The sequence below is a fragment of the Gorilla gorilla genome, chromosome 14 (genome assembly GCF_029281585.2).
Source record: "Gorilla gorilla gorilla isolate KB3781 chromosome 14, NHGRI_mGorGor1-v2.1_pri, whole genome shotgun sequence".
Classification (NCBI taxonomy): Eukaryota; Metazoa; Chordata; class Mammalia; order Primates; family Hominidae; genus Gorilla; species Gorilla gorilla.
Window position 1 is genome coordinate 88,441,117 of NC_073238.2, and position 25,314 is coordinate 88,466,430.

The 25,314-nt window shown below is 38.4% G+C and overlaps 1 protein-coding gene across 9 annotated transcripts in view; it reads right to left on the minus strand.

The window, feature by feature from the left end:
- Nucleotides 1-25,314, minus strand: part of KLF12 (KLF transcription factor 12) — a 618,595-nt gene that overhangs the window by 51,889 nt on the left and 541,392 nt on the right. For all 9 annotated transcript variants that reach the window (XM_055360484.2, XM_055360485.2, XM_055360489.2 and 6 more), the window contains one exon: nucleotides 24,285-24,347. In XM_055360484.2, the coding sequence (XP_055216459.1) occupies nucleotides 24,285-24,347 (63 nt within the window). The remainder of the gene's footprint in view (nucleotides 1-24,284; nucleotides 24,348-25,314) is intronic.

Genomic DNA, 25,314 nt, shown 5'->3' on the forward strand with positions numbered 1-25,314 from the left:
GGCCTAGTTTTTAAAAGAGTTCAATTCTTGATTTATTTTTTCAAAGCAACTATTTAGACTTTCTTTGCCAAATGTTCTTTTATCTCAAGAAGCAGGAATCAGGGAAAGCATTCTTCCGACACCCTCTAGAAGTCCTGGGGGGAAAGCATTTTGTGCTCTAACATATGTCTCAGTTTTGGAGCCTCTGTAGCATGTCAGTGTGTGGGCAGACTTGGGAAAGTGCAGCAAGAACAGCAGAGCAGTCTGCTCTGGCAGACAGTATCACTTACAGATGCAAAGCCCGCCCAGTGCTAATGCAGTTTACACACCCTGAAGACAGTCCTAAAAATTCCAGGAGCAAAAGCAAAACATAAGACACAAAATGGGACACAGTCTAAAAGTGCTAATGGCATTTTCACATAATACTTTTTTTTAAGTTTATAATAATGACTTTCATTTCTATAACATCGTTCTGCTGAAGAGTTAAATATCCTCTAAAGACGTTTTATTCATTTTTAAAGTTCCAATTCATCCTGACAATGTTCCCATGGAACAGAAGGAAATTTGACTGCATCTTATAGGAGAGAAAACCCAAAACCCAATTAGATGAAACATGTCGATGTGATGAGGAAGCACGACTGGAAAGCTCACATAAGCTCTGCCGTGGCAACCCACGATGCCGCCCCCATACAAGGGAGACTGCCAGGGTTGTTCCCTGACCCTGGGAGAGCTACACCAACAATGCTGTGAAGACCTACAAAAGCTTTAGGTTGGTAAGGTACTGCTGTGGTTTCAAAGGCTTAGATACTGGTTTCCTTGCTAGGTAAGAAACCTTGCTTTCAGATTTACAAAGAATTATGGCAAAGATTTCTACTGCAATCTGCCAGATCCCAACTATTTTTACAGTTCTTAGGCCAATAACACATTCTCTCTGAATTCTGTAACAGTGTTTTTGAAACCACATACCATGGAACCTTCAGAGCTTCAGGGTCACTCATTTGAATTATTTCAATTTCAAGTATGTTAAGGCTAATCTAAGAGGATTACAACCCTCATCTCTGACTTCCCATCATGTTTATCGATAGCTCCTTTTGGAGCTATTGTTTTTGGAGGTTGACTTTACACTAACAAGTTACTGCTCTTATCTTTTTAAATATTCTATCTACAGTTAAGTTTAAAAAAATGTTGTTTTCAAAAAATCTCCAGAAAATTGTGAGACTGGTTGCTCATTTATCATTTCACAAATATTTATTGAGCACTTATGTGCAGAGTGTAGCACTAGGCTCGGGGGATGCAGTCATGAGTGAGGTGGGGACTATCTCTACTGTCATCTGCTATGCATATAACAAAGATCACCAACTGACAAGAGACTTCACATTCCTGCGGTCACTCACGTTGACCTTTTACAAGAGGCTGGAAAGCCTATGGATATGGTGAGTTTTAAGCCCAACCTGCTGAGGAGTCTCTTGTTTTATGGTTGTTGAGCAGAGTCAACAAAGTCAATTTAATAAAATGCAGAGTATTTAGAGATATAAGCAAAGGGGAAAAAATAAAAGCAAAGGGCAGTGCTTATTTACATTTTAGATTCTTGTATTAGATTTGGAGAAGATTCTTGAATATTTAAGGTGTCCTGTAGAACATACACATTTTTTTACTTAGGAAAGCAGAAAATTGTAAGAACTGAACCAAGTCTCTGAAATTACTTCCTAGTTTTACTTCAGTCAAACCTGAGCTCAAAATATACAGTGTATGTAAATTTCAGTCTATAGCTAGAAGATTACAAATAGTAATTTTCCTTTCATTGAACTTTTTGGTATTCAAATCTTAATAGTTAACAATAGTTAACAGTTATAGAGCAATTTAATGTTGGCTAGATACTATGCTAAATACTTTACATGCGTCATTTTATTTAATTCTTCCAACATCTAAGATGTTGGCATTATCATTCCCATTTTACATTCCCCTTCCGCCCTGGCCCCTCCCAAATCTCATGTCCTTCTCACATTTCAAATGTATCATTTTATTTAATTCTTCTAACATCTAAGGTGGTGGCATTATCATCCCCATTTTACAGATGAGTAAAATAGAGTTTAGGCAGATTAAGTAGATTAAGTTTGACCTTCTCTTTAAGATACAGGTCACACAGTAGAAATGTTACTACATCAACTGCACAGTGCTGAGAAGATGAAACGGTGGGACATATACTTTTCAAATGAGAGCTCAGGATTACAACTTGCTCCTTCTTTTAAGAAAATATTACAGCCACAAGAGAAAATAATAAACTATCCCATGAAGGACTTGATATGGCTCAGCCTCCCACTGCTCAAAGGAAAGGTTGTTCTTCAGTTCTTTAATGTCACCCTCTCATTAAGTCAGGAAGAGCCATAGGTTTGTGTTCTCTTCGGGATTAAAAGAAAAAAAAGTGAGCCTTTAGTCTCATCCCTTTCGTAGTCTTTTCTCTTACATAAGAAAATCCTGTTTCTGTTAGTTCCTCCACTTAAAGCAAGAGTTGCCGCAAAGGCAGCTGAAAGCAGCATGTAACATATCAGATGGACTGAGGACATCATGTTTATTTAACGGTAGATCCTCTTTCCTCAGCTCTGGGCTGCACTCTATTTCCAAACTTAGGCTTGGCATCTAAGAAAATTGGGAGTGAGGAGTTAGGCATATTCATCTATGAATAACATAACCATTACATGTGCTAGGTGGTGGTGTTATTACTCACTTTTACAGAATATTGACAGAGGGGTTTAACATTACTTCTCTCAGGATCAACTCTTCTTGTATAGAGAGTCTAAAATTCTGCTGTCTGATCAGTGCTATCTTATATAAAATAACTACTGATCTGAGATCCTGAAAGCACCGTAGAATATGGCTTTGCCTTAAGACTTACTATACAATTACATAACAAGTTGAATGTACTAGAAATTAAGGCAGGGTTGGGGGAGTACTAGAAAAAAATATTCTCCCATTCATTAAAGTTACAAGGAAACTTCTTTCAAAATGGCTCCTAGAAAACCTCTGAAAAGATATAGCATGCATATTACATTATATGTGTGGGTTTATGTGTATTTATGTAGAGTTGGAAAAAGCTGATCCAAGAAATAGATTTTAACTCCGCTTTGGTATCAGCATGCTTCAGAACTATTTCAGAATAATCACCTTATTTTTAAAAGTTCTGCTCATCAGTGAGAAGAACCAAAGTTGTGGTTTCTAAGAAAGTTATGCTTCCAGGAAAGAGAGAAAAATAAAATGACTAGGAAGTACATGGAGCACTCTTATCATTTACTAATCCCTTGAGGCAGGATTCTATTTCAAGCAGTCCAGGTAGAAGAAACTAATGTATACCTTTAAAAAAGTTTTGAAAAGTACTTGCAAGAACTTTAGTGACCTCTCCTATTTATTTGGAAACTCTTCTTATATAAGAAAAGTTCTACATCTACAAATATTTTTCCATACCTCAAACAGACCCAAATGCCAAGACCTATGGCATCTTTGAACTAAAGTTAAATACCGCTGTTAAGTCTGCTTTCAAATTCTCCATCTACAAATAAGAATTCAAGTCTGACTTTGGGTAGCATGGATTGGATTAGGAGATTCACTGCTAAATTTGGAATGTGAAGATCTAGATGTGCCAGGGCTGTTGCAAAGTGGCTTTGTTCCATAGGACAAATAACTGAATTTCTATTTTGGAACTTCAATTTCATCACTGACAAAATGGGGTCAATACTACCTATTGTGAATGTCCCAAGGGTTGGTTGTGAATTTCTCATGAGGGCATGGATGAAAGGGCGTTTTGAAAGGGTGAGTGTAGGTCTCCTGCAGGAGGGGTCTTTTCAAGATAGGCCTTTATAAACCCTTTTGGCACGTTGGTGGTAGGAGCAAAAAGCAGGTGACTGGGGCCTGTGTGATGGACATCCTGGAGCCTGGGTCAGCTACCCAGGGGGTGGTCTAGTAATGGGGGGTTGTGGGGGGTGGCAGCAACAGCAAATGAAGCCAGAAAAAGCAACACAGGAAGAACTGCTATGGAGCCCCAGGGCTTCAGGAGCAGGTAGGTAGACACTGAAGAACAACGCAGGGAAGGAAAGCCTGCTGCCTAGGACGAGCATGACAAAACGATGCTCAGCACTTGCCGAACCTGCATCAGGACATGAAAAAAGAAAACTGCAAGGTGACGTATGCATGTCTACGCATAGGTGAGCATACGCGTGTCTCTACATTATTAGGGTTCATTAATTTCTGAGGGTGGCTAGTTCAGTTTACCTTTGATGAAGGCTAGTGTGTCAGAAAAGAACTCAACATTCATGCATCCTGGTGTTAAATTCTGAGGCCATGGTTGCACTTTCTAGTTCTACAGAGCCTTCTAGTTTTAGCCAGCTGCACTCTTTAGACCAAGGCCTGCTAATGTAATCAGTCACTTTTATGAGTACCTAAAATTATAGCTGCTAGGTACCCATTAAAGTAACTTATTTATTCATTTATTGTTTATAAGAATTTGTGGTTAATGCATCCATATTCATTGTTTAAGCCATGGTTCATTACCACACATAACTGCAGGATGGGGTTCTGTTTTGCACATGTGCTCTTTGACCACCTGGGGACATAAGAGAACACATATTACAAATGCACATACATTTAAAGCATATGTTTTAGGTAGGAAAGAGGGGACGCTGCTCTTATCCAATTGTAACTAAAATCATGACGTTGTGAAAGAGCTCACTATGAATGGAGTTGTGTCAGTAGCTTAGAAGTAGGCTCTGGTTTTCCTCCTCCAGTGTATTTAATCATTTGACATTTAGGTCACCTAGGATGAGGACTGAAGGGCATGCTCTAACCAGTACAATTGTAACCATACATATTTATAAATATTAAAGGTAATTATTATCCTTAAAATATATCTAACAAATGTCAACCCAGATTGTGACAATGACTGAATTTATATTTTGTAAAAGTATCACATGTGATAATTACTGTTTTTCACATACTAGGTCAAAATACTAAGTGTAAAAAGAAAAAGAAAATGCTCCTTTGTTAACACTTGTCATTGTTCTGCACGTATGTAATTTCTAGAATCAAAGGCCTCCAAATCTATTAATAATCACAAATTTGCAAAAGCTATGCATTATTTCAGATAACACCAAGCAAAAATAGCACCAAGATTCTAATTTCACTTAATGATATTTTCAAGATACCCACCAGTTTGAAAGCATGCAAGTCAAGGGTATGCCACTAAATAACTGAATCAATAACTGTGGAAAAAGTTAAATGATGTATCATTTTTACATTTCAAGGATAGTAATGTCCTGCAAAATACGTAGTACACACCATCTGCATCAGGCAAAACGCTGTCAGATGCTTTCAAAATAGGTCTCTGGACCCAGAGAGAAATCAGCATTCTAATGACATTTCACAACGGTGTGGCACCTGGCTGGTAAAGATCTACAAATGAAACCACCAAAAAAAAAAAAATTGTGCATTGCCACAATTAGAAGTGTGTATATATACATGTGGGCAAACAATGCAGGGACTATATTAATTCAATTATATTTTGGTTTCTTCATGTGATAAAACACACTAAGAGAAGTATTAAAGAGGTAAAGCAATAGATATCGATGTATTTAAAACTTACAAATGAAATGAAACAAATATGAATTTTATTATCTCAAACAAGGCTAACTCCCAGGGCCAACATATGATGTAATATCTAAATATGTTAAATTGGTGAGGAATAGAAAGACCAACCTGTGAACAAAGAGGCAATGCTGTCTTTATGAAAGTCTGTTAACACACAGCCGCAACATAACTTTACTAACTCATTCACCATAGCTTGAATTCTCTTCCAAAGACAGAGCTCCTTTAGATACCTTTATATTCTTTATATATTTATATTTATATATGCCGTTATATTCTCCTTTAGATACCTTTATATTCTTTATATTCTTCCAAAGACAGAGCTCCTTTTAGATACCTTTATATTAATTCTGAGCATTACTATACTGCCTGGCACCTAGTAGGTGCTCAAAATATGTCAGACTTTCAATTAGCTCATTATTTTAATTAAGTGAAGTTTGATAAGAGTCTTAAAACATTCTATTTTATTTAAATTTTGTGTATCTTTCTAAAAAAATTAAGAGTGATTTAATTATGGAGTTGAAACTAGAAGAATTAGCATATTTCAGTTTAAAGCCATGCCCCTCCCTCCCTCCTTTTTTTTTTTTTTTTGAGATGGAGTCTCTTGCTCTGTCGCCCAGGCTGGAGTGCAATGGCACAATCTTGGCTCACTGCAACCTCTGCCTCCCTGGTTCAGGTGATTCTTCTGCCTCAGCCTCCCAAGTAGCTGAGATTACAGGTGTGTACCACCACACCTGGCTAATTTTTTTGTATTTTTAGTAGAGATGGGGTTTCACCATGTTGGTCAGGCTGGTCTCGAACTCCTGACCTCAAGTGATCCACCCCCCTCAGCCTCCTAAAGTATTGGGATTACAGGTATGAGCCACTATTCCTGGCCTTTTCTTTCTTTCTTCAAATATTTACTGAGTGTCTACTATGGGCCAGACCTTATGGTAGGTGCTGGAGACTTACAGTCTAAGAGAGGCACACATACTTCCTTACATGCACACAATTGAGGGCCATGACAAAAAGACATGGCGGGGATCCAGAGGAGGAATGAAGAACCCAGGCTGCCATCAGCAAAGAGGTGAGTGTTTTAGCTATGGAGAAGGCTGTTATCAAGGGAGAGTATGCAAAAGGAAATGAAACTTTGAAGAACATGAACATTTAAAAGGTAGGTAAAGGAAAAGGACTGAATGAGAAGGATGCAGTAGATATGTCAAGGTTAGCTTAGTTATATCATATTGGGGAATTGAGTTAACCTAGCTCTCAAATTGTATTATCTATTAAAGGGTCAAAATACATTTTAGCTAGTAGATTACATAATTAATGTTAGCTATGTATTAGTCATGGCCCTACATAAATGAGTCTTGCATCTCCTTGTAATAATAGTCAACACTTATTTATTGAGTTTGGTAAATACTGTCCTTTGAGCTTTATATGTAATATAGTGCATTTAATCCTCATGATAACCATAAAACAGGTATTACTAGCAAGCCCCATTTTACAGATGAGGAACCAGAGACTCAGAGATATAAAATAACTTGCTCGAAGTTACAGAGTTAATATATAGTAACTGAAATATGAAAATAGGCAGTCTGATTTATTGATCCCTACTCTATTCTTTCTCTTTTTATTTTAAAGTTTAAAATAAAACTGTTTTTCAAGACATGTCACAGAATGAGTCTGAGAAATAAATAAAATGGTATCTATGAACTGTGTGAAAACTGTGAAAAGCTTAAGAATGTAAAATATCATTGAAAGGTGGTTCTAACAAAGTACAATGTCCATTTCTGGCAAAAACTGACTTCATTGTTTCCCCTGGAGGGAAGTGTTGAAAACGATGAATTTGTGGAGAATCACTTTGGAGACTCGCCTCTATCACCAGAGGATGAATTATTTACCACCAATATAACCAGGCACGCCTGGGAGCAAATTACTGATTCCAGGGCCCATTTGTAATCCCATATCAGATTCCTTTGTCACACAGAAGACAAAGTCGGACTGAAGTGATGTTTAAGTTTTAAGGGAGCTGGTATCAGAAGTTGGTATTTTAATAAAAATAATATTATATATGATCCTTGTCTGTCCAGACCTTTAATCTGAATTAACAGTTATGGACTGAATGTCTGTGTCCCCCAAAATTCACACATTGAAGCCATAATCCTCAATGCATTGGTATCTGGAGATGGGGCCTTTGGGGATTATTTGGATCAGGTCATGAGGGTGGTGGGGCCCTTAGGATGGGATTAGTGTACTTTTATAAGAAGACGAAGAAAGATCAAAGTTCTCTTCTCTCTCCACTTTTTGAGGACATAGAGAAAAGGTGCACTCTGCTAGCCAGCAAGAAAGCCTTCCTTGGGAACTGAATCACCAGATGACTTGCTGTTGGACTTCCCAGCCTCCAGAACTGTGAGAAATAGTCCTGTGGTTTTAGCCACACAATCTATGGTATTTTTTTAATGGCAGGCCAAGTTATGCCAAATACATTTAAATTTTAATATGTGGAGCTCTGGGAGATATATTTTTGTTGTATATTACCCCAGAGGAAATGATAGTGAAGAGTTTGATGATTTGCTTAATGCCAAAAGCCAACAGCAGGTAGAATTTGAATCTGCATCCTTTGATTCCAAAGCTGTGCTCTTTCCATTGAGTTGTTTGGACTCCTGTTCTTTATATTTATTCACCCCATGTCAGTTTTAAAGGCCTTAGAAAAGTTACTAGAGAATAAAAGCCTATACATTCAGTACTTCAGAGGCCACATCTCCCTCTGTGGCCAATTAACACTAGATTTACTTTGATGGTCATTTCCTATAGAGTACCTATGTTCAGTTTTTTATCATTAGAAGGCACTTTTCAGTGTGTGTTCTAAGACCACGGGCCCTCAGCTTGCTACAATCCTAGGGGAGGCCCAGCTTCTCAGCCCTCAGAAATATAAATGGTTTACCTCTTTATACCAACATGGATTGACACTTTGCACAGTGCCACTTAAAATTCAGTACCTGCTGATTCAGCTAAGAGATTAAAAAGAAAAAAAGATATTTATTCTTTGTTCACATGAAAATGCCGTATGCATTAATCCCATTAAACAACAGAGCCTGCATTTAAATCTCATTCTAAATCCTATTTCCAGAGTTTTAATGTTTGAAGGTGTTTGTGTCTTCAAAGGTGTGACAATAAAAACTAAAAGATTGATCTTCAAATTCATTAATATACCCAAGATACAAAAAGCCAACAAATTAGCACAGCCAAAGGAAAAAGATTTTTAAAAAAATAGCCACACAAAGCCCATCCAGGGGGTGATGCTTTTTTATTGGACTAATTGCAAGGAAATATAAAAGGGTAAGCTTTTACTAATCAAGCTCTTTTCACTCAGCCATGAAGAACTGCTAGGCAGAGCAAGCAAAGAGACAGGGTGTTATGATAATTAAATTCAGGATCAAGTGGATCAGAGGGAAGGCCAAAAACGTAAAAGTCAGGTGGAGGTAAGAATTAGAATCCCAGTCTTTTATAATACTATATGGATTGTCGAAAGAAGAAGAGAAAGGAAACGAAAGTTTGTTTTTTCTTTCTAAAGCATGAATAAAAGTGGTTATATTTAAAAGAAAAGTGAACAGTGACAATACTGCAGAGGTATTTTGTAGCATCCTGCCTTCTGTGACATAAAGCACTTTCCTACATACTCATCTCCATTTATTTTCACATAATCCCTGTGGAAAGAAATAGGCAAGATCAGGCATAAGGGACTCAATCTTGCCCCAGATCACATAATTAGAGAGTGACAGAACAGGTCTAAAATCTTAGCTTCTGAAATTCAGGTCAGTAGTCACCATTATTCTTCAAACATTTTGTCAGGCATAACAACGATAAACAGAGAAAGGGCAGAAATGATGTAACCAGTGTTTAAAGATGTCTCTAATGTGAAAATATGTCTTGCTATCCTCTGAATTTGAGTATTTCTACTTTTCTGAAAATATTGACTAAGGAATGGGAAACAGCCATTAAAATGTGGAAAGGGAACCACCAAAGTCAGGCGGCAGAAGTTGTAAGTTCTAATCCTAGCTCCTGTGCAAATTTGGACAAAATCATTCAAACTCTGGGCTTCAGTTTTCCTACCAATAGATGAGGATAGTGGAAGAGATGTCTTCATTTCACTGATCAATATGCCTTGAGCCTGCTGCCACATGTGCTGTGCTTGGAGCCGGGCAAGGACAGCCTTCATGCTGGAGGGCCTCAGGCTTGAGGAGAAGGTGGAAAGCACATTACACATGGGCCAACAAATACAGTAAATCATGATAAAAGTGATGCTATGCTCCATATGGTGGCATCGGATCAGAGGGGAAGAAGAGGCTGATGGGTCGGGGACTGCAGGGAAGTCTTCACAGAAAAGCATTTTTCAATTTAATTTTAAGTTCTGGGGTACATGTGCAGGACATGCAGGTTTGTCACATAGGTCAATGTGTACCATGGTGATTTGCTGCACCTATCAACCCATCACCTAGGTATTACGCCCAGAATGTATTAGCTATTTTTTTCCTGATGCAGAAGAACATTTTTAAACTGAGTTTTTGAGAATTAGTTTCCTTGGTGATCAAGGTGTTTTGGGAAATGTAACAAGTTCAGTGTGGCTGAAATTTAGGGTCCACGGGAAGATGGAAACAATTTATGAGAAGTGAGATGGAAAGAGTTATGTGATGCAAAGGGCCTCATACGTAGTGTTAAGGGCTTTGGACTTCTAAATCATGGCACACTACCACAGAGCTGTAAAGACAGGAGCAATCCCATTTGCATTTTATAATAATCACTGTAGGCATGGCGATGATTGGATTCAGAGGAGGAGTAGAAAGAAGTGAATCTAGAATTCCATGGTGTATACGTGATACATTTTCTTTATCCAGTCATCCGCTGATAGACACTTAGGTTGATTCCATGACTTTACTATTGTGAATAGTGCTGTGATAAACAAATGAGTGCAGGTATCTTTTTGATATAATGATTTCTTTTCCTTTGGGTAGATACCCATTAATGAGACCACCGGATCAAATGGTAGTTATATTTTTAGCTCTTTGAGAAATGTTTGTACTGTTTTCCATAGAAGCTGTATTAATTTACATTCCCACCAACAGTGTATAGGTGTTCCTTTTTCTCTGCATCCTTGCCAACATCTGTTGACTTTTTAATAATAGCCATTCTGACTGGTGTAAGAGGGAATCTAAACAGACCTGTTCGGAGCTTAGGGTAATGTTTCAGGCAAGAGATGATGAGGGCATGTGGGGTGAGGAAGAGCCAACACTGCCAAGAAATATTTAAGAGGAGGAATGCTGGACTCATTTGATCAAATAAATGTGGGTTATGACAGAGTTGGAGTTACCATGAGGTTTCTAGCTTGGGTGATTTTGTAGACGAGGAATGAGAAGACTGAGGTTAGGGAATATGAACAGATAGAATAAATGGCTCTTCCAATGCTAAAGTCTTCTTGTGGAAGAAAGACATCAGGGTACTTGGTGTTTTGGGAAAATGGGCCCTCATATATTAAGATCTATTTATTCAGTTGAAGTCAGATATCTCACAGAGCATGCCGGGGCTGGACATCTACTGGGGGTAAGTGGCATCATTTTACAATGGGCTGCTGACAGCATGTGCACGTGGGGTGAAGAAACTGGCTGAAACTTACAGGGTCCTTTGTACCCTGAGGACACACACAGGCAGCCTTAGATACATTCATACAGCTTCTGTCTAGTTTACCTATGGATTTATTTTATTTTTTATTTTTTACTTTTTGAGACAGAGTGTCACTCTGTTGCCCAGGCTGGAGTGCTCACTGCAAACTCTGCCTCCTGGGTTCAAGTGATTCTCCTGCCTCGGCCTCCTAAGTAGCTGGGAGCGCAGGCAAACGCCACTGCACTCAGCTAATTTTTGTATTTTTTGTAGAGATGGGGTTTTGTCATGCTGGCCAGGCTGGTCTTGAACTCCTGAGCTCAAGAGATCCATCTGCATTGGCCTCCCAAAGTGCTGGGATTACAGGCATGAGCCATCATGCCCAGCCACCTATTAATATTTGTGGCTCATCCACTGTACATTTCTACAGCCTCTAGTTAATGGTTTGCAGGCATTTTTACCTTCAGATTTTCTTCATCTCAAGAACTGTTCTGTCCGTTAACATCAAATAGACACACCCACACCACACACATGCACCCTGTGGTAACTATCATCTATATGCCAATGGCACCTACATTTACATCTACAGACTTGCCTTCTGCTCTAAATTCCCAACCACAACCACCAGTTGCTCACACTAAAACTACATGTCATCCTTGATTCTTCTCTTCATTTCCTTCCATAAGCAACTGCTGTTTACAGTTTTCAGAACGCATCCTAGTTGCATCCACTTCTCTCCTTCCGTGGACACCATTCTAGTCGCGGCTAGCATGTCTTTCTCCTCAGCCACAGCCTTGGCCTCCTCACTTATTCCCCTGCTCCCTTCCACATATTTTTTTTTTGTTTTTGAGACAGAGTCTTGCTCTGTCACCCAGGTGTGGCACGATCTCAGCTCACTGTAACCTCTGCCTCCCGGGTTCAAGCAATTCTCCTGCCTCAGCCTCCTAAGTAGCTGGGATTACAGGTGCCCGCCACCATCATTATGTATTTTTTTGTAAAAAATACAAAAATTAGTACTGGCTAATTTTTGTATTTTTTAGTAGAGATGGGGTTTCACTGTATTGACCAGGCTGGTCTCTTACTCCTGACCTTGTGATCGACCCGCCTTGGCCTCCCAAAGTGCTGGGATTAGAGGTGTGAGCCACCATGCCCAGCCTCCTTCCACACTCTTACAGCCCTTTCTCCAACAAGCTGCCAGACTAAGCCTGAAACATACAACTCCACCACTTCACTCTCCTGCTCAAAGTCATCCGTGGTCCCTGTCCCACCCAGACTGCGGACTACATGTTTCCGCTCCCACCGACCTCTCTGAGCTGAGGTTGTTTCACGCTTCCCCTCATTCACTTTTCGTTCCTTGAATGTCCATGTTTGTTCCCATCTGAAGGCCTTTGTGTGAGCTGTTTCTAGCACCTGGAATAATGTGCCCAGACCCTCACCCAGATGGTTCCTTCCTGTCATTCAGCTCCCAGATGCCAAGTCACCTCCTTTCAAGAGGCATTTTCTGGCCAAACCCCTTGGATTGCTTTCTAGTCATCTCCAATCATATCCTCATTACATTTTCATCAAGGCACTTATCACTACCAGATGCTAGCCAGTTGTCACTCTTGCTCCTCTACATGGTACAAAGTGGGGGCCGCGTTTGTCTTATTAAATACTGTGCCCCTAGAGCACAGAAAGTGGCTGGATCATTGCAGGCACAATAATTTTACTGAAGAGGGAACAGATGAATGAACACAAATATTCTGGAAAAGTGATAATGCTACCAAGTGTAAAAAAAAAAAAAGTCAATCTCTGGCAATTTCAAAAGATGATCAGGTTTGTGACATAGAACTTAAATACTTAAATTGAGGATTAAAATTAAATACAGGCTAGGAGAAAATAAAAATGACAAGCAAGTAAAGCCCCACATGGAAGCTAGGCAGAGAAGAGGTTCGACTAATGCATTCTAAGGAAGCAGAAGGGTGTAAGATAGACAAGGAACACTCTGATTGCGATCCTCCCTTTCTAAAAGGTGTTGCTTGGATCTTCTTGTATTTTTTTGGAGCCCTTTTCTCCTTGAAAGCCATCATCAATAGCATTCAATCAAGCCTCCCACTCAGGAGAGGAGAGAGAGGCAGACATGGAAACTCACACACATATTCTCTTCATATTTTCTCACCTTTCTATGCCAATATGTTTTCCTTTAATGCTCCTGGAGGTACTCTTCACATAGAATACGATGTGAATAGTGCCCCCTGGGGTTGTGCAATATGGGTGTCCTGAAAAGAGAGAATAGCAAGCCAAATGTGGCAGCACCAAATTTCTGGCTACCCAGGCTTCTTTATTTGGGAGAATTTTCCATTTAAAAAAATGTTCTGACAATTTTTTAAAATGTTAGGGCTACGTCTAATCAATTCCTAACACTCAAAATGAAAACAGGCTCAATTGTATATTGTTCTGGAGACTGGTGCTGCTACGTTTGGTTTTAGGTCTTGGCATAACTTAGGAGAGTCCCAGGGTCCTCTCCTCTGACTGGTGTGCCCGGGACCCTTGCCTCTCATCACGCAGGCCTCTCCTGCTGCTGGCCCTCTCCTGGGAGAAAGGAAAAGAGCATCAGCCACACAATTTGATGAGATCTGTAGTTTAGTGGTGCTTCTGAGAGTATATTTGAAAAAAGATAGCCAAGACTGTGGAAAACACATTCTCTATTAGCCATGGTAATCATGACTTCCAAATAACTGAGATTATATTGTACAGGATGAAGACTTTCAATAACTTAAGTTATTATGACCAGTAACAAGGCTACTGCTGGCAAAAAATGCAAAAACCCACCCAGGTCACCAAAATCTCATGAGGAATATGGAGACCCTACTAATGGGGAGTGAAGGGAGATGGAATAAATCTCGTCTCACCTAGAGGCAGAAACTAAGTCACTTGGCTGCATTTCAGTTTAGGATTACATTACATCAATGTCTACTCAAGAATTTTTGAGTATTCACAGCACATTCTCAAAATTTACCAACTTTTACCTCTAGGTGGCAGCAACTTTCCTCTGTTCTTCTCATGGTTGCCTTTAGCCTTTGTCTCCTACCTTTAATACAATTCCATACTTCCTTGTCTTTCACAAACAAATGCCTTATGGACTGTGCAGTTTGGGGAAGATTACTGTAAGTCACTTTCACTGTAAGAAATCAGTCCATTCTTCAGTTAAGCTACAAGGTTCTTCAAAGAGTACAATATAATTCAGATCTAAAGCGAAAAATAATAGAAAGGTATACCCTTTTCTTTCTCCATACCTATAAACTGCAAACTCTCAGAAAAGCAGCGTTTCTTTTTCTTTTCAGACCTCCGAGGAAAAAAGGCAATGAGTACAGGAATGGAAAAAGAGATGGAATTGGAGAGATTTCTATTTTACAAAAATATCAATTTAATCCTATGATATATCCATTTATGAGGGTGTTCCAAATACATTATAGGATGGAAGAGAAGATTTAAAGAATCACAAAAACATGGTAACATACAAGTACATATTTATGCAATGTATTGAACTGTAGTCCTACCTAAATATACCCTCTAGCTCAGAATTCTCAACTGTTAGGTTTAGGAAAGGCTCGAGAGACCTGAAGGAAATTATAGCCTTGTTTACCCAATGCTGGGCATGTCAATGAATGTCCTAGGTGGTAGTAAGAGATTCCTTTTACATAAAGTTGAAATTTGATTGTGGGCTAATACTTAGGGTTGATAAAGCACTTTCTCTTTTTTTTTTTTATTTCAATGAGTTTTTGGAGAACAGGTAGTGTTTGGCTACATAAATAAGTTATTTGGTGGTGATTTCTGAGATTTTGGTGCACCCATCACCTGAGCAGCGTACACTGTAACCTCACCCCCCCACCCTTTCCCCCAAGTCCCCAAAGTCCATTCTATGATTCTTATGCTTTTGCGTCCTCATAGCTTAGCTGCCACTTATGAGTGAGAACATACGATGTTTGGTTTTCCATTCCTGAGTTACTTCACTTAGAATAATGGTCTCCTTTTACATTCAGATTGCTGCAAATGCTATTGTTTCATTCCTTTTTATGGCTGAGTAGCCTTCCATACTGTATATATACACCACATTTTCTTTATCCACTTGTTGACTGATGGGCATTTGGGCTGGTTGCATATTTTTGCAATTGCAAACTGTGAAGCACTTTCTTTCAAGGTGATGCTATGAAGAGTCTTACCTCTTGGGGATTCTTTCAAGACCTAATTTGAATAGTTTGGGTCAGATATCATTTACTTATTGATTTAAGATAAATATAAATATTATTTATCTTAAAGAGCCATAAAGACTAATTTAGCATAAGTGAGAAATTTATACCAGAACCCAGCTTGTAGATCAAAGCTTTACGCATTTCATAAGCAGTTCCTCTGTTTTCTGCCTATCGTATATGTGATATCACAATAACTATGTATGTTTGGTTTTAAAGGCTGCATTTTTAAATATGTGATGCCAAGTAGGGTTTTAGAGAAATGAAGGTTCAAAGTGATTAAGATCAACACTCTTAGGTTTCAAGGAGAATGGTGTCTATTTTGACTGAACATCCTTCATACATTTTGGCTACTCGATAACTAAGAGTAAGACCAAAGAGAAAGGACCCAGTAACTAATGATAGAGTGCTTTCACTTTCTAAAACATAAGGCATTATGGCCTTATGGAAAGCGTTAAAGCTTGTCATGGAAAAGCTACTACCCTTATGAGAGCTTTCAGGTAATTTAAAGGTAGGGCAAATTGATGGTTCTAATTTATAAAAAGTAGTCTTTCCCATCATTTTTTGGTACTAACACTTTTCCTTTGGGAAACTACTCCCACCTCATCTCATCTTTGTAGGATTGTAACCAAGGGCTGGGCACCTAACCCGGGACCAATCATACTCTAGCTTCCTCTATTGTGATTATTGAGGAGGTCACATAGAGGAGCTAGAGCTGACCCCTCCCAGGCCTGTACCTGCTGATTAAATCTTGCTCCCTGGACCCTGGGTGCTGTCCTGGCTCCTGTGTTTCCTGAGGCCCAGATCCTCTGCTTTACTTTTGTCTCCATATAACCTACCTTATGTCCTGAAAAATCACCTTTTGCTTAAGGCAGCCATATTCAGTTAGTTTCCATTACTTCAACAAAAGAACCCCATCTATACAGCATACATTATTTGGGTGATGGATACTCTAAAAGCCCTGACTTCACCTACACAATCCTATGCATGTAACAAAATTACACTTGTATCTCATAAATTTACACAAAAAAAGAACTTCATCTGATAAAAGGGACTAAACTAAATGAATATTTAGACAGAGATAACGGCCACAAGTAGACAGCGGATTTCAGCAGGGTCCTCAGCCCCCTAGCTATTAGTTAGCTGAGGGCTTATGTAAAATAGCTGTGACAAAACCTGTGTGATACTGAGTTGGTTTAAATCTTTTTTATAAATACGTTGCACGCTATCTACTGCTCTCTTAAAACTAATTTAAAGAAATATATTATTAGGATACTGGTCTTACCTTAGGCAAATCTTGTACTATGCCAAGAAATGTAATAAATAGCTAGTTTCAGGGAAATTACTAAGAAACTTTATGAAGATCTGGTGGTCAACTGAGAAAAATTATATTGAGGTAAGAATATGTTTGATTTTAAAATTGCTAGTTCACTGTCCATGTGTATATGGAGAAATCTCTGTAGCTAGAAAGATGACATTGCAAATGTGACCAGCAGATGAAAACCAGAACAAAACTGCTGGCACATGGAGCATTCCTGCAGGGAACCCCTTAAGATTTATTATCCTGAGCAGTATTTCCAGCATATGCATGAACACATTCAGATTTTTGATTGGGTTCCAATTTTAGTCATTATTCTTTCAAATGCATATTTAGAAGACAGCCATGGATTATAATTGATAGCCAATTTTTTCAGCCCAAATATATCCACTGAAAAATACTATGAAAGATACAGAAAGGATGTGGCTTCTTTCTATATATATGAAATAAAAATCCTTCTTCATTTTAAGTTGATATGTTAATTAAACATGATTGGTACTGGTTCTATCACAGATACATATATTTTTTCATATTGAGACACAGTCTTTTTTTCTGTATCAGTCCTTTATGACTCCCCATATTCCCTTCTTCATGTTTCATTATGACATGACCATTGTTTTGAGTTTTAATTTTTCTTTTTTTTTAGAGACAGGGGTTGATCTTGTTATGTTGCCTGGGCTGGTCTTGAACTCCTGGGCTCAAGGGATCCTCCTGCCTCAGTCTCTCAAGTCTCTGGGATTACAGGAACCGGTCTACTGCACCCAGCTATTTTAAAGTTCTACATCTGAACAACTTTAAAAGGAAGAGGTTTGGGATGGAGAATAACCCACATCATACAATTTAAACCCCTATAAGAAGCGGTAGTTTAAGCAGCTTTGCTAGAGTAAATCATGATTTCAGACTGTGTGAATTTTAAATTTCCTCTGCTGTATAAAACCACCGTAAGACCAAAATAGACAACAATAGACTACAAACCCCAGAATTACAAAGTTGTTTGGAATTGTTAACAATATTGCCTGTTCATGCTGTAATTAGTTAGTATGATGGAGATGTTTTATTACATGATAGCACCACACCTGAGTACAGTGTTGGGAAGATACCAGGAATCAACAAAGAGTACAATGACATGTCTTATGGGTTCACATGTTAGGTTTCCAGTACAATATTAATATGGTTCTGAGCCGCAGGTTGATAAACTATTCCCGGGTTTTTAATATGAAAATGTCTCAGAAGTGGTTACCTTTATGGCCTCAGCATGATCTTACAGCCTTAATTCTCCTATAATTAGGGAAATAATTACAGAAAATTATCTACTTTAATTTTTTTCCCTTATATCATCTTTACTGTTACTAAAGAAATACTAGAGACAAAATCAGCTGATACCAGCAGGAATATAGAAACTACTTTTATCATGAATCTCTCTTGCTGAAATTCTGGGTGATAGAGAAGTTAAGAAAATTAGGCCAAAGTTCTTTCATATGGTCACTTTGGAAGACAGAACATAAGTCTGAAGTGTAAGTAACTGTCCCCAAGCTAAATTTGAGGAGGTAAAGTCATTAAAGAAATTAATAGGTGATACTGCATTATAGCAAAGAAAAGATGTGAATTTGGAGGGATTTAAAATGTAACATCACCCTGCAGGCACTTCTTTTTATTGTAATTCAGCACATATACAGAGAACTTGCAAGCAGGTTAACGATGACATCAACTATGGCCCATATTCCAAATCTCCTATCAAACTTTGGAGACAGCATGCTTCCAAACCAAACCTAAAGGTAACCTTCTGTGACTTATTTGCCAACATGCATGGCTTAAAAAGACCATGAAGGCTTTGCATTCTTCGAACTGGAATTTCCACATATTAAAGTCCATGCATAATATAATTTTTGCTCTGTAAGTCAAGAAGCAAGGCAGTGAAATACTCTAGTAATTAAAATAAAAAAATCAATATTATCTATAAATAATGAGCACGCAAGGATCTGTAAGATGATGAGTAAACATTTTGGCAGGGAGTAAGTGCCACATACTGGTGTGAGGAGCAACGTCTTCATTAAGCTTCTCCTATTTCTCCTTGCTCTCCCATCCCATCAATCTAATGGGAATTTCCCAGGCAAAAGTCTTCTGCTTAGCTTGTAATGAATTAAACATTCACATTTCTCTTGCTCTCTGCACAGGTGGACAACTGCCACGTCATGGAAATACTACTGGATACGCATGCAGAGGCCTGGATGAACAGGCACAGAGAGGCTTGGATTTATGCCTAGGTTTGGCATGTAACGTTTTTGTCTGGGGGCCTCCATTTGTAAAGTAAGGAGGTTGAACTGCGCTTGATGATGCTTGCATTTCCTTTATAGCCTTGAAGTTGGTAATTTGGAAATACTCTGTCCCTCCTCAAAAGACTGTTCTACATTAGATTTCTGAGAGATTTCCAATATCTACAACTTCAGTGCCTTCCTCTGTTAAGGAAAAAGGTTTAAGCAAGAAAGAATGTTCTCATTTTTATGACAAAACTCTCCAAGTTATATCCCTCAAAAAGATTCCATGAAGTCATGTCTAACATTTGCAACTGCATGAATATAAATATTTAAGTTCACTGTAGCACCATACATCCACACTAAAACATTAAAGTGTGAAAAGGCTCTTCCTGCCCTCCACAAAAATTTGTGACACAGAACTTTTTCACACCCAAATGTGAAAAATGATTCACACCCAGAATGCATCATAATTTGCATAGAGACCTCATTAACACTGGAGACTTTTTGTGTATATAGCTACATAAAATCTTAGGCACATTAGTAATAAATAAATAATAATAGAGACTGGTAGTGGCAGCATCCAATTGGTTAGAGAAAACTACAAAATTACTTCTATTTTACTAATGACAATTCCTACATATATAGTTTTTTCAGAGAGTCTTGCTCTGTTGCCCAGGCTGGAATGAGGTGGCACAATCATACCTCACTGTAGCCTTGAATTCCTGGGCTCAAGGCTCCTGCTTCAGCCTCCTGAGTAGCTAGGACTACAGGTGCATACCATCACGCCTGGCTAATTTTAAAAGGAAATAAAAAATAGTGAGCTGGAGTCTCACTATGTTGCCCAGCTGGTCTTAAACTCCTGGGCTCAGGCAATTCTTTAGCTTCAGCCTCCCAAAGTGCTGGGATCACAGGTGTGAGCCACCACATTTGGCCAATGATTACTATTAATAACGCTGTATTTCCTATGTTATCATATAAATAGCCCATAAAGTTTGTATTATGTGACTCCCACTACCACTGTTACACAACAGCCCTTGATACTGGTTTTAGGTACACAGCACAATCACTACCGCCACCATTGTCAAGCAACGACACATGCCCAAGTCCTTTAAAACCTTAAAAATGAAGCAGGATAGAGCAAGAAGTGGAGAGGAAAAAAGAAAGTGAAAATCTAAAGATGGAGCATATATAAATGTGCATGTCTTTAGAATACGAACATGGATTCTGGAAATTTCTGGAGCCTTAAGTCAACTGCAATAATGGGTTCACAGATATTTCCCACTAAACACCACCCTGTCCTATGCCAGCCTACACCGACACACCAAAATGTAGCTTAAAGATTTCTGTTATATCTTTAGGAATAAAACAGCTGAATATGACCTGGAAACAGCTGCTCTCCTGTGGGTCTGATATTAGGATATAATCACTTCAATTAAAAACATCTGCCAAGAATAAAAGTCTATCTTCACATTCAACTCTCTAATTAGAATTTTCCACATTTGGCTCAAATGCAGAAAAATAGATTTTTTCTGGCATTACTGTATGCAAGAAAGAGTGGCAAATATTCTAAAAATGGTTTATAACGTGAAGGGTAGTAGAATATGCCACTTCAAAATTTGCCACTTTGGCTAAGAATTATTATGAGCTACAGGCAATGAAAAAGGAGGAGACACAAGAAAAAGTCTCTGCTCTCCTTCTTTCTACCAGGAAGGGCAAGGCAATTCTTCATCACTGGAGACAACTCTCCTATATCAACCCAGAGATGGCATCAGAGGAATCTGCACAACGCATCTCATTATCCCTTATTTCCCATTAGTTTCTCCCATTTATTTACCTTCCCAAAATTGCACGCCCTCGAAGCTCAAAATCCTTTTCCTTTGTCTTTTTCACTTCTCTAAAAAACTGTGTTTTTGTTGTTGTTGTTGCTAAGATGCTCTAAAGGTCCAAGCTCTAACCACCCCTCTGGGTTACTCATGCCCATGTGTGTCTGTAAATACACATGTTAATAAACTTCTGTTCATTTTTCTTTGTTAATCTGTCTTTTGTCAGTTTAATTTACAGGGCCCCAGCCAATAAACCTAAGATGGGTAGAAGGAAAAGAGGTTTTTACTTCCCTACCACAGTCACTGGAGAAAGGAAGGCATGCTCACTTCCATTTAGGGACAAGGGTGAAGGTAAAGAGGAGCAGTCTGATGAAACAGAGAATGAAATTCACATGACCAAACCCCAAAGGCTTCATCAATCTTCAAATCAGTAAATGTTCCTAGTGCATGGTGGTACTGAGGGGACAAACTTTCTGATGAACAGAGTTTATGTCTGGCCTGGCTTGCTACCTTTAATTAATTCAATACTAAATGAGTTGTACAATGATCTGGTATTTGTTACTGGGGTGCTAATATACCCGCAAGAAGTTCTTATTGCCATTCTTTAATCCCTTGGAGTTAGCAGACAGTTATAGCAAGCCTGAATCCACCCCAACATATGTCATTGGGCCTCTTAGGCCCTGGCACTCTCGTTTCCTCCCTGGGTATTACAATATTACCACACTTTCAATTCCAGTGGATTTTGTTTGCCTTATACAGATATTCTTTTTCTTCAGCTCCAGAGGAAATGTTCCCAGATGAATAAGGCCAGCAGATGCTGCCTCTCGTAACAATATTATGCAAAAAAAAAAAAAAATGCTAGTTAAAAGTTTAAACCATCTTAACTCAATAATAAACACTGGTTTGGGAACTCAACAACAGCCATAGGCTTTCCCAACCTACTGATTTTCATACCTTACCTATACATACCTTAATAGTGTTAAGTTGGAGGCTTTTCTTCTTTTCCTGAACTTTAATTACTTATTTGATGAACACAATTTTTTAATTGATTGGGGTATTTTCTAAGCTACCTTCACAAAAATCACTGTTCCTAATTCTCAAATACAGTGTTTGCGGGTTGAACCCAAGCCAGAGCCAAGCTAGTGTTGAACTTGACATGTAATCCTACAAATTACCCAGTTGATAGATGGGGGACAGCAACTATCACTTTCCCTTCCTCTTCATTGCCAGCGTGAGTCTTTAAACTTTCTGAATTTTCAGGGCCAATATTTCACAAAGAAATAATAAGTGTTTATCACTTTACTAGAAGTACAGGCTGGGTGATTCATGGGGCTTCTTCCTAGCCAGGTGATTTATTTCCATATACTAGACTCACGGTATTTACCTAAGGAAGATTCAATGTAGTATATATCATAGAAATCTTAGCTAGCTTATGACCTAATAACATACACGTATTAAATCCATGTATGCTCCTACTAGAGTCAATTTGGAAATATCTCCAGGTCTTTCTACGCGTGCATCAATCTATAAAGGAAACACTAGCTCAACTCGGCTTTTCTTACTAATTCTAGGTTTTTGCTCAAAAGCTTTCTTCTTTGGGATGGATTTTCTGACAGCCTTGTTCCTTCCTTTATATTTCACCCCCTCCCAAGTATGAACTCTCAAATTAGTCTTAAATAAAGCTGCTAACTTCTCCTTCTAAACATTATATTATAAATATATCTCCTTAGAGCTTTATCCACATTGTATATTATGTGCTTGTGTGATATCATATATGTGGCTGTGTATGTGACATTACACACACATACACACACACATCTGCCCTGCAAGACAGGTAGGCCCTTGAGGATAGAAACCATGTTTTATTTATCTTTCTAATCTAGTGCTTCTTACAATGCCTGGGACTGTAAATAAATGTTGCTGAATAAATAAAAGTTGAATTTTCTCAAGGCTAGTAGTAAACATCACTTTTGTTTTCCATGGATTACTTCTCTGGAGATACAAGTGGTTTACACTTACTAAACAAATAACATGCTATGAATTATGCAGGAACATCATTACTTCAATACTTCAGAGAGGAAAAGTCAAGAAAAGAAACTCTGTTATTTACTCCATGTTTTACATTTAGCCATTGAGAACCAAGTTATGGAAACTGGATCTCATACCTGACAACTCTGTACTCTACCATTAGCTTGTGGCGTGTGATAAGCCAAGAACAGACCCGATTTGTCCCTTTCCTTTCACATAATGATCATCGCATTACTACTCCCTTAGCTTTTCAGGCCGGACAGGGGATAACATGCTTTAGCAATGGTAAGAGACGAGGAAGGATGCCCCGGCTCTGAGGCAAGGTGTAAGCAAATGCCTCTGTGCCCCATTTCCCCCTCTGTGAAAAAGAAAAGCACAATATTTAACAACATCGCCAAGCTATTGTGAGAATTAATTAGATTTGGTGGGGGAAGGGAGGTGAGATGATTAGGCATGATTCAAATTCAAAGTGTCATTATTTTGTGTCTAAAAATAATCTTGATTTAGGAATAAAATTAACTTGGAAGCTCAATCTTTGGTAATCATCTTCCCATACTTAAAAAAGGCATAGTTTTAATCAAAATCTCATTCTAACTATAATTCAATGAAGTAAAAATGGAATTTCCATTCATCTTTGAAGTAATACAGCCACAGTTCATTTTTTTCTTTTTAGTTTTTCTTTTTTTTTCTTAACAACACATTATGTGTTAAAAGGTTAACTTTGTGGAATGGAGTAATATAAACAGATACAGATATTGAGCCTACTTTTTTTGTTGTTTCGCATGAAATATTTGTGAAACACTTTAAATCGCTTCTCTAAAGAATCGATAAGCTATGTTTTCTGGTTGAAATAACTTTTCAGGTTGTTTCTGCAAAATTCCATCTATATTTTTGTTCAAGAACTCATCAGTTAAAGAAGATCTTAGTACTCCCCAAATTAAAAAAAAAAAAATCCTGGATATTTAAGGCTATGGCAACGAAAAAAAAATCACTGAGTTCGTTGTAATCCCCAAAACTAACGTAACAGATTCATTAACTGTGGAAATCTTCATGAGAAGTTGAAGTTGGTATCTGAGAAATATCTGGGTCTATGTACCTTCGAAAAATTAAAATAGGTAGGAGTTTATAATCTTGGGAACTTAGATCATATCTGTTAAAAAAAAAAAGTTACACTCAGGGTTTTTGGTGAATGAAGAGTTTGGGCTGGAAAGGAACTCTATCAATATTTATTTCGAACTGTCCAGAGGAAAGGAAGACCGCATAGTCCAGTTAGCAGGAATGTACTCTGTATAGAGAAGTAGGACTAATTCTCTTAATTTTAACATAAGCCCTATTAAAGTTTCCCGTAAGACCTACAAATACTCATATTAGACTGTATACTCACCAAGGAAACTTCTGATTATTCATTCGATTTCCCCGGACCCTTGATACTGGGGACGGATGTACCCTGTAGACAGATAAGAATAATCCAGTCATTGAAAAAGCATATTCCCAATTGCAAATTTTAAAAAATGGCATGTTTTATAAATAATTTCTTTTAGAATTGCTTAATACAAAATCCCCAGAACTTGAACCCCTCTTAGTAAATGATGCAATTAAATTCCTATGCCTGCAAATCTGTGGTCCTTTTTTCCTTCTTAACCACTCTCAAGACAACAGGTCTGTCATAATGTTCACTCTGAAGACTCCCAGAGGCAGGACTGATGCATTCATTCAGTCCAACAAAAGTGACTGAATACCTAACCCTTGCCAGGTACAAGGGTGGGTAAAAGTTATCTAAGGTATGGTGCCTGAGTTCAGTGAGCCCTCTTTGTACCTGTTCCCATGAGGGTGGGCACAAAGAGGTGTCTAAGTGCCCTCTCCTTCATTCTACCACATTTAAAACTCTAGGAAGCAAACAAACAACGTTATTCAAATGTGCTGTGACAGAATCTGCGGGCACAGGGAAGGAAGGAAGGGTGAACAGGTACTCCTAGGAGGAGTACATTCTGGAAGTGATGTGCTACACTGGACTTTGAAGAAAGTAAAGTCAGTTCAAAATTTTAGCCAGATAAAGGAGAAGTGAAGAATGTATTGCTTTCCAAGCTTCCAGGATTGGACTTATCCACTGGAAACAGCTTAAAGCTTCCGGGACCTGCTGTTATCTTCGAATCAAAGCCTAGCTAGTAAACCTCCGCCTCTTTGTGGGTCACTAACCGGCAAAACACTACGCCCTACTTCCGGCTGCCAGCTTCCTGTTATGGTCTGTCTTTAGCCAGGATTTGTGAGATCCAAGCAGTCTTAGCTTGTATTACCTTCACCCTTTATGCTTCATACATTGCTCTTATTTACAAGAAAAAAAATGGGGATATAAAACTGGTCTTGACCAGTTAGAACCAAGGTTTGTAAGAAACCCAGTTCTCTGTAGTTGTTTA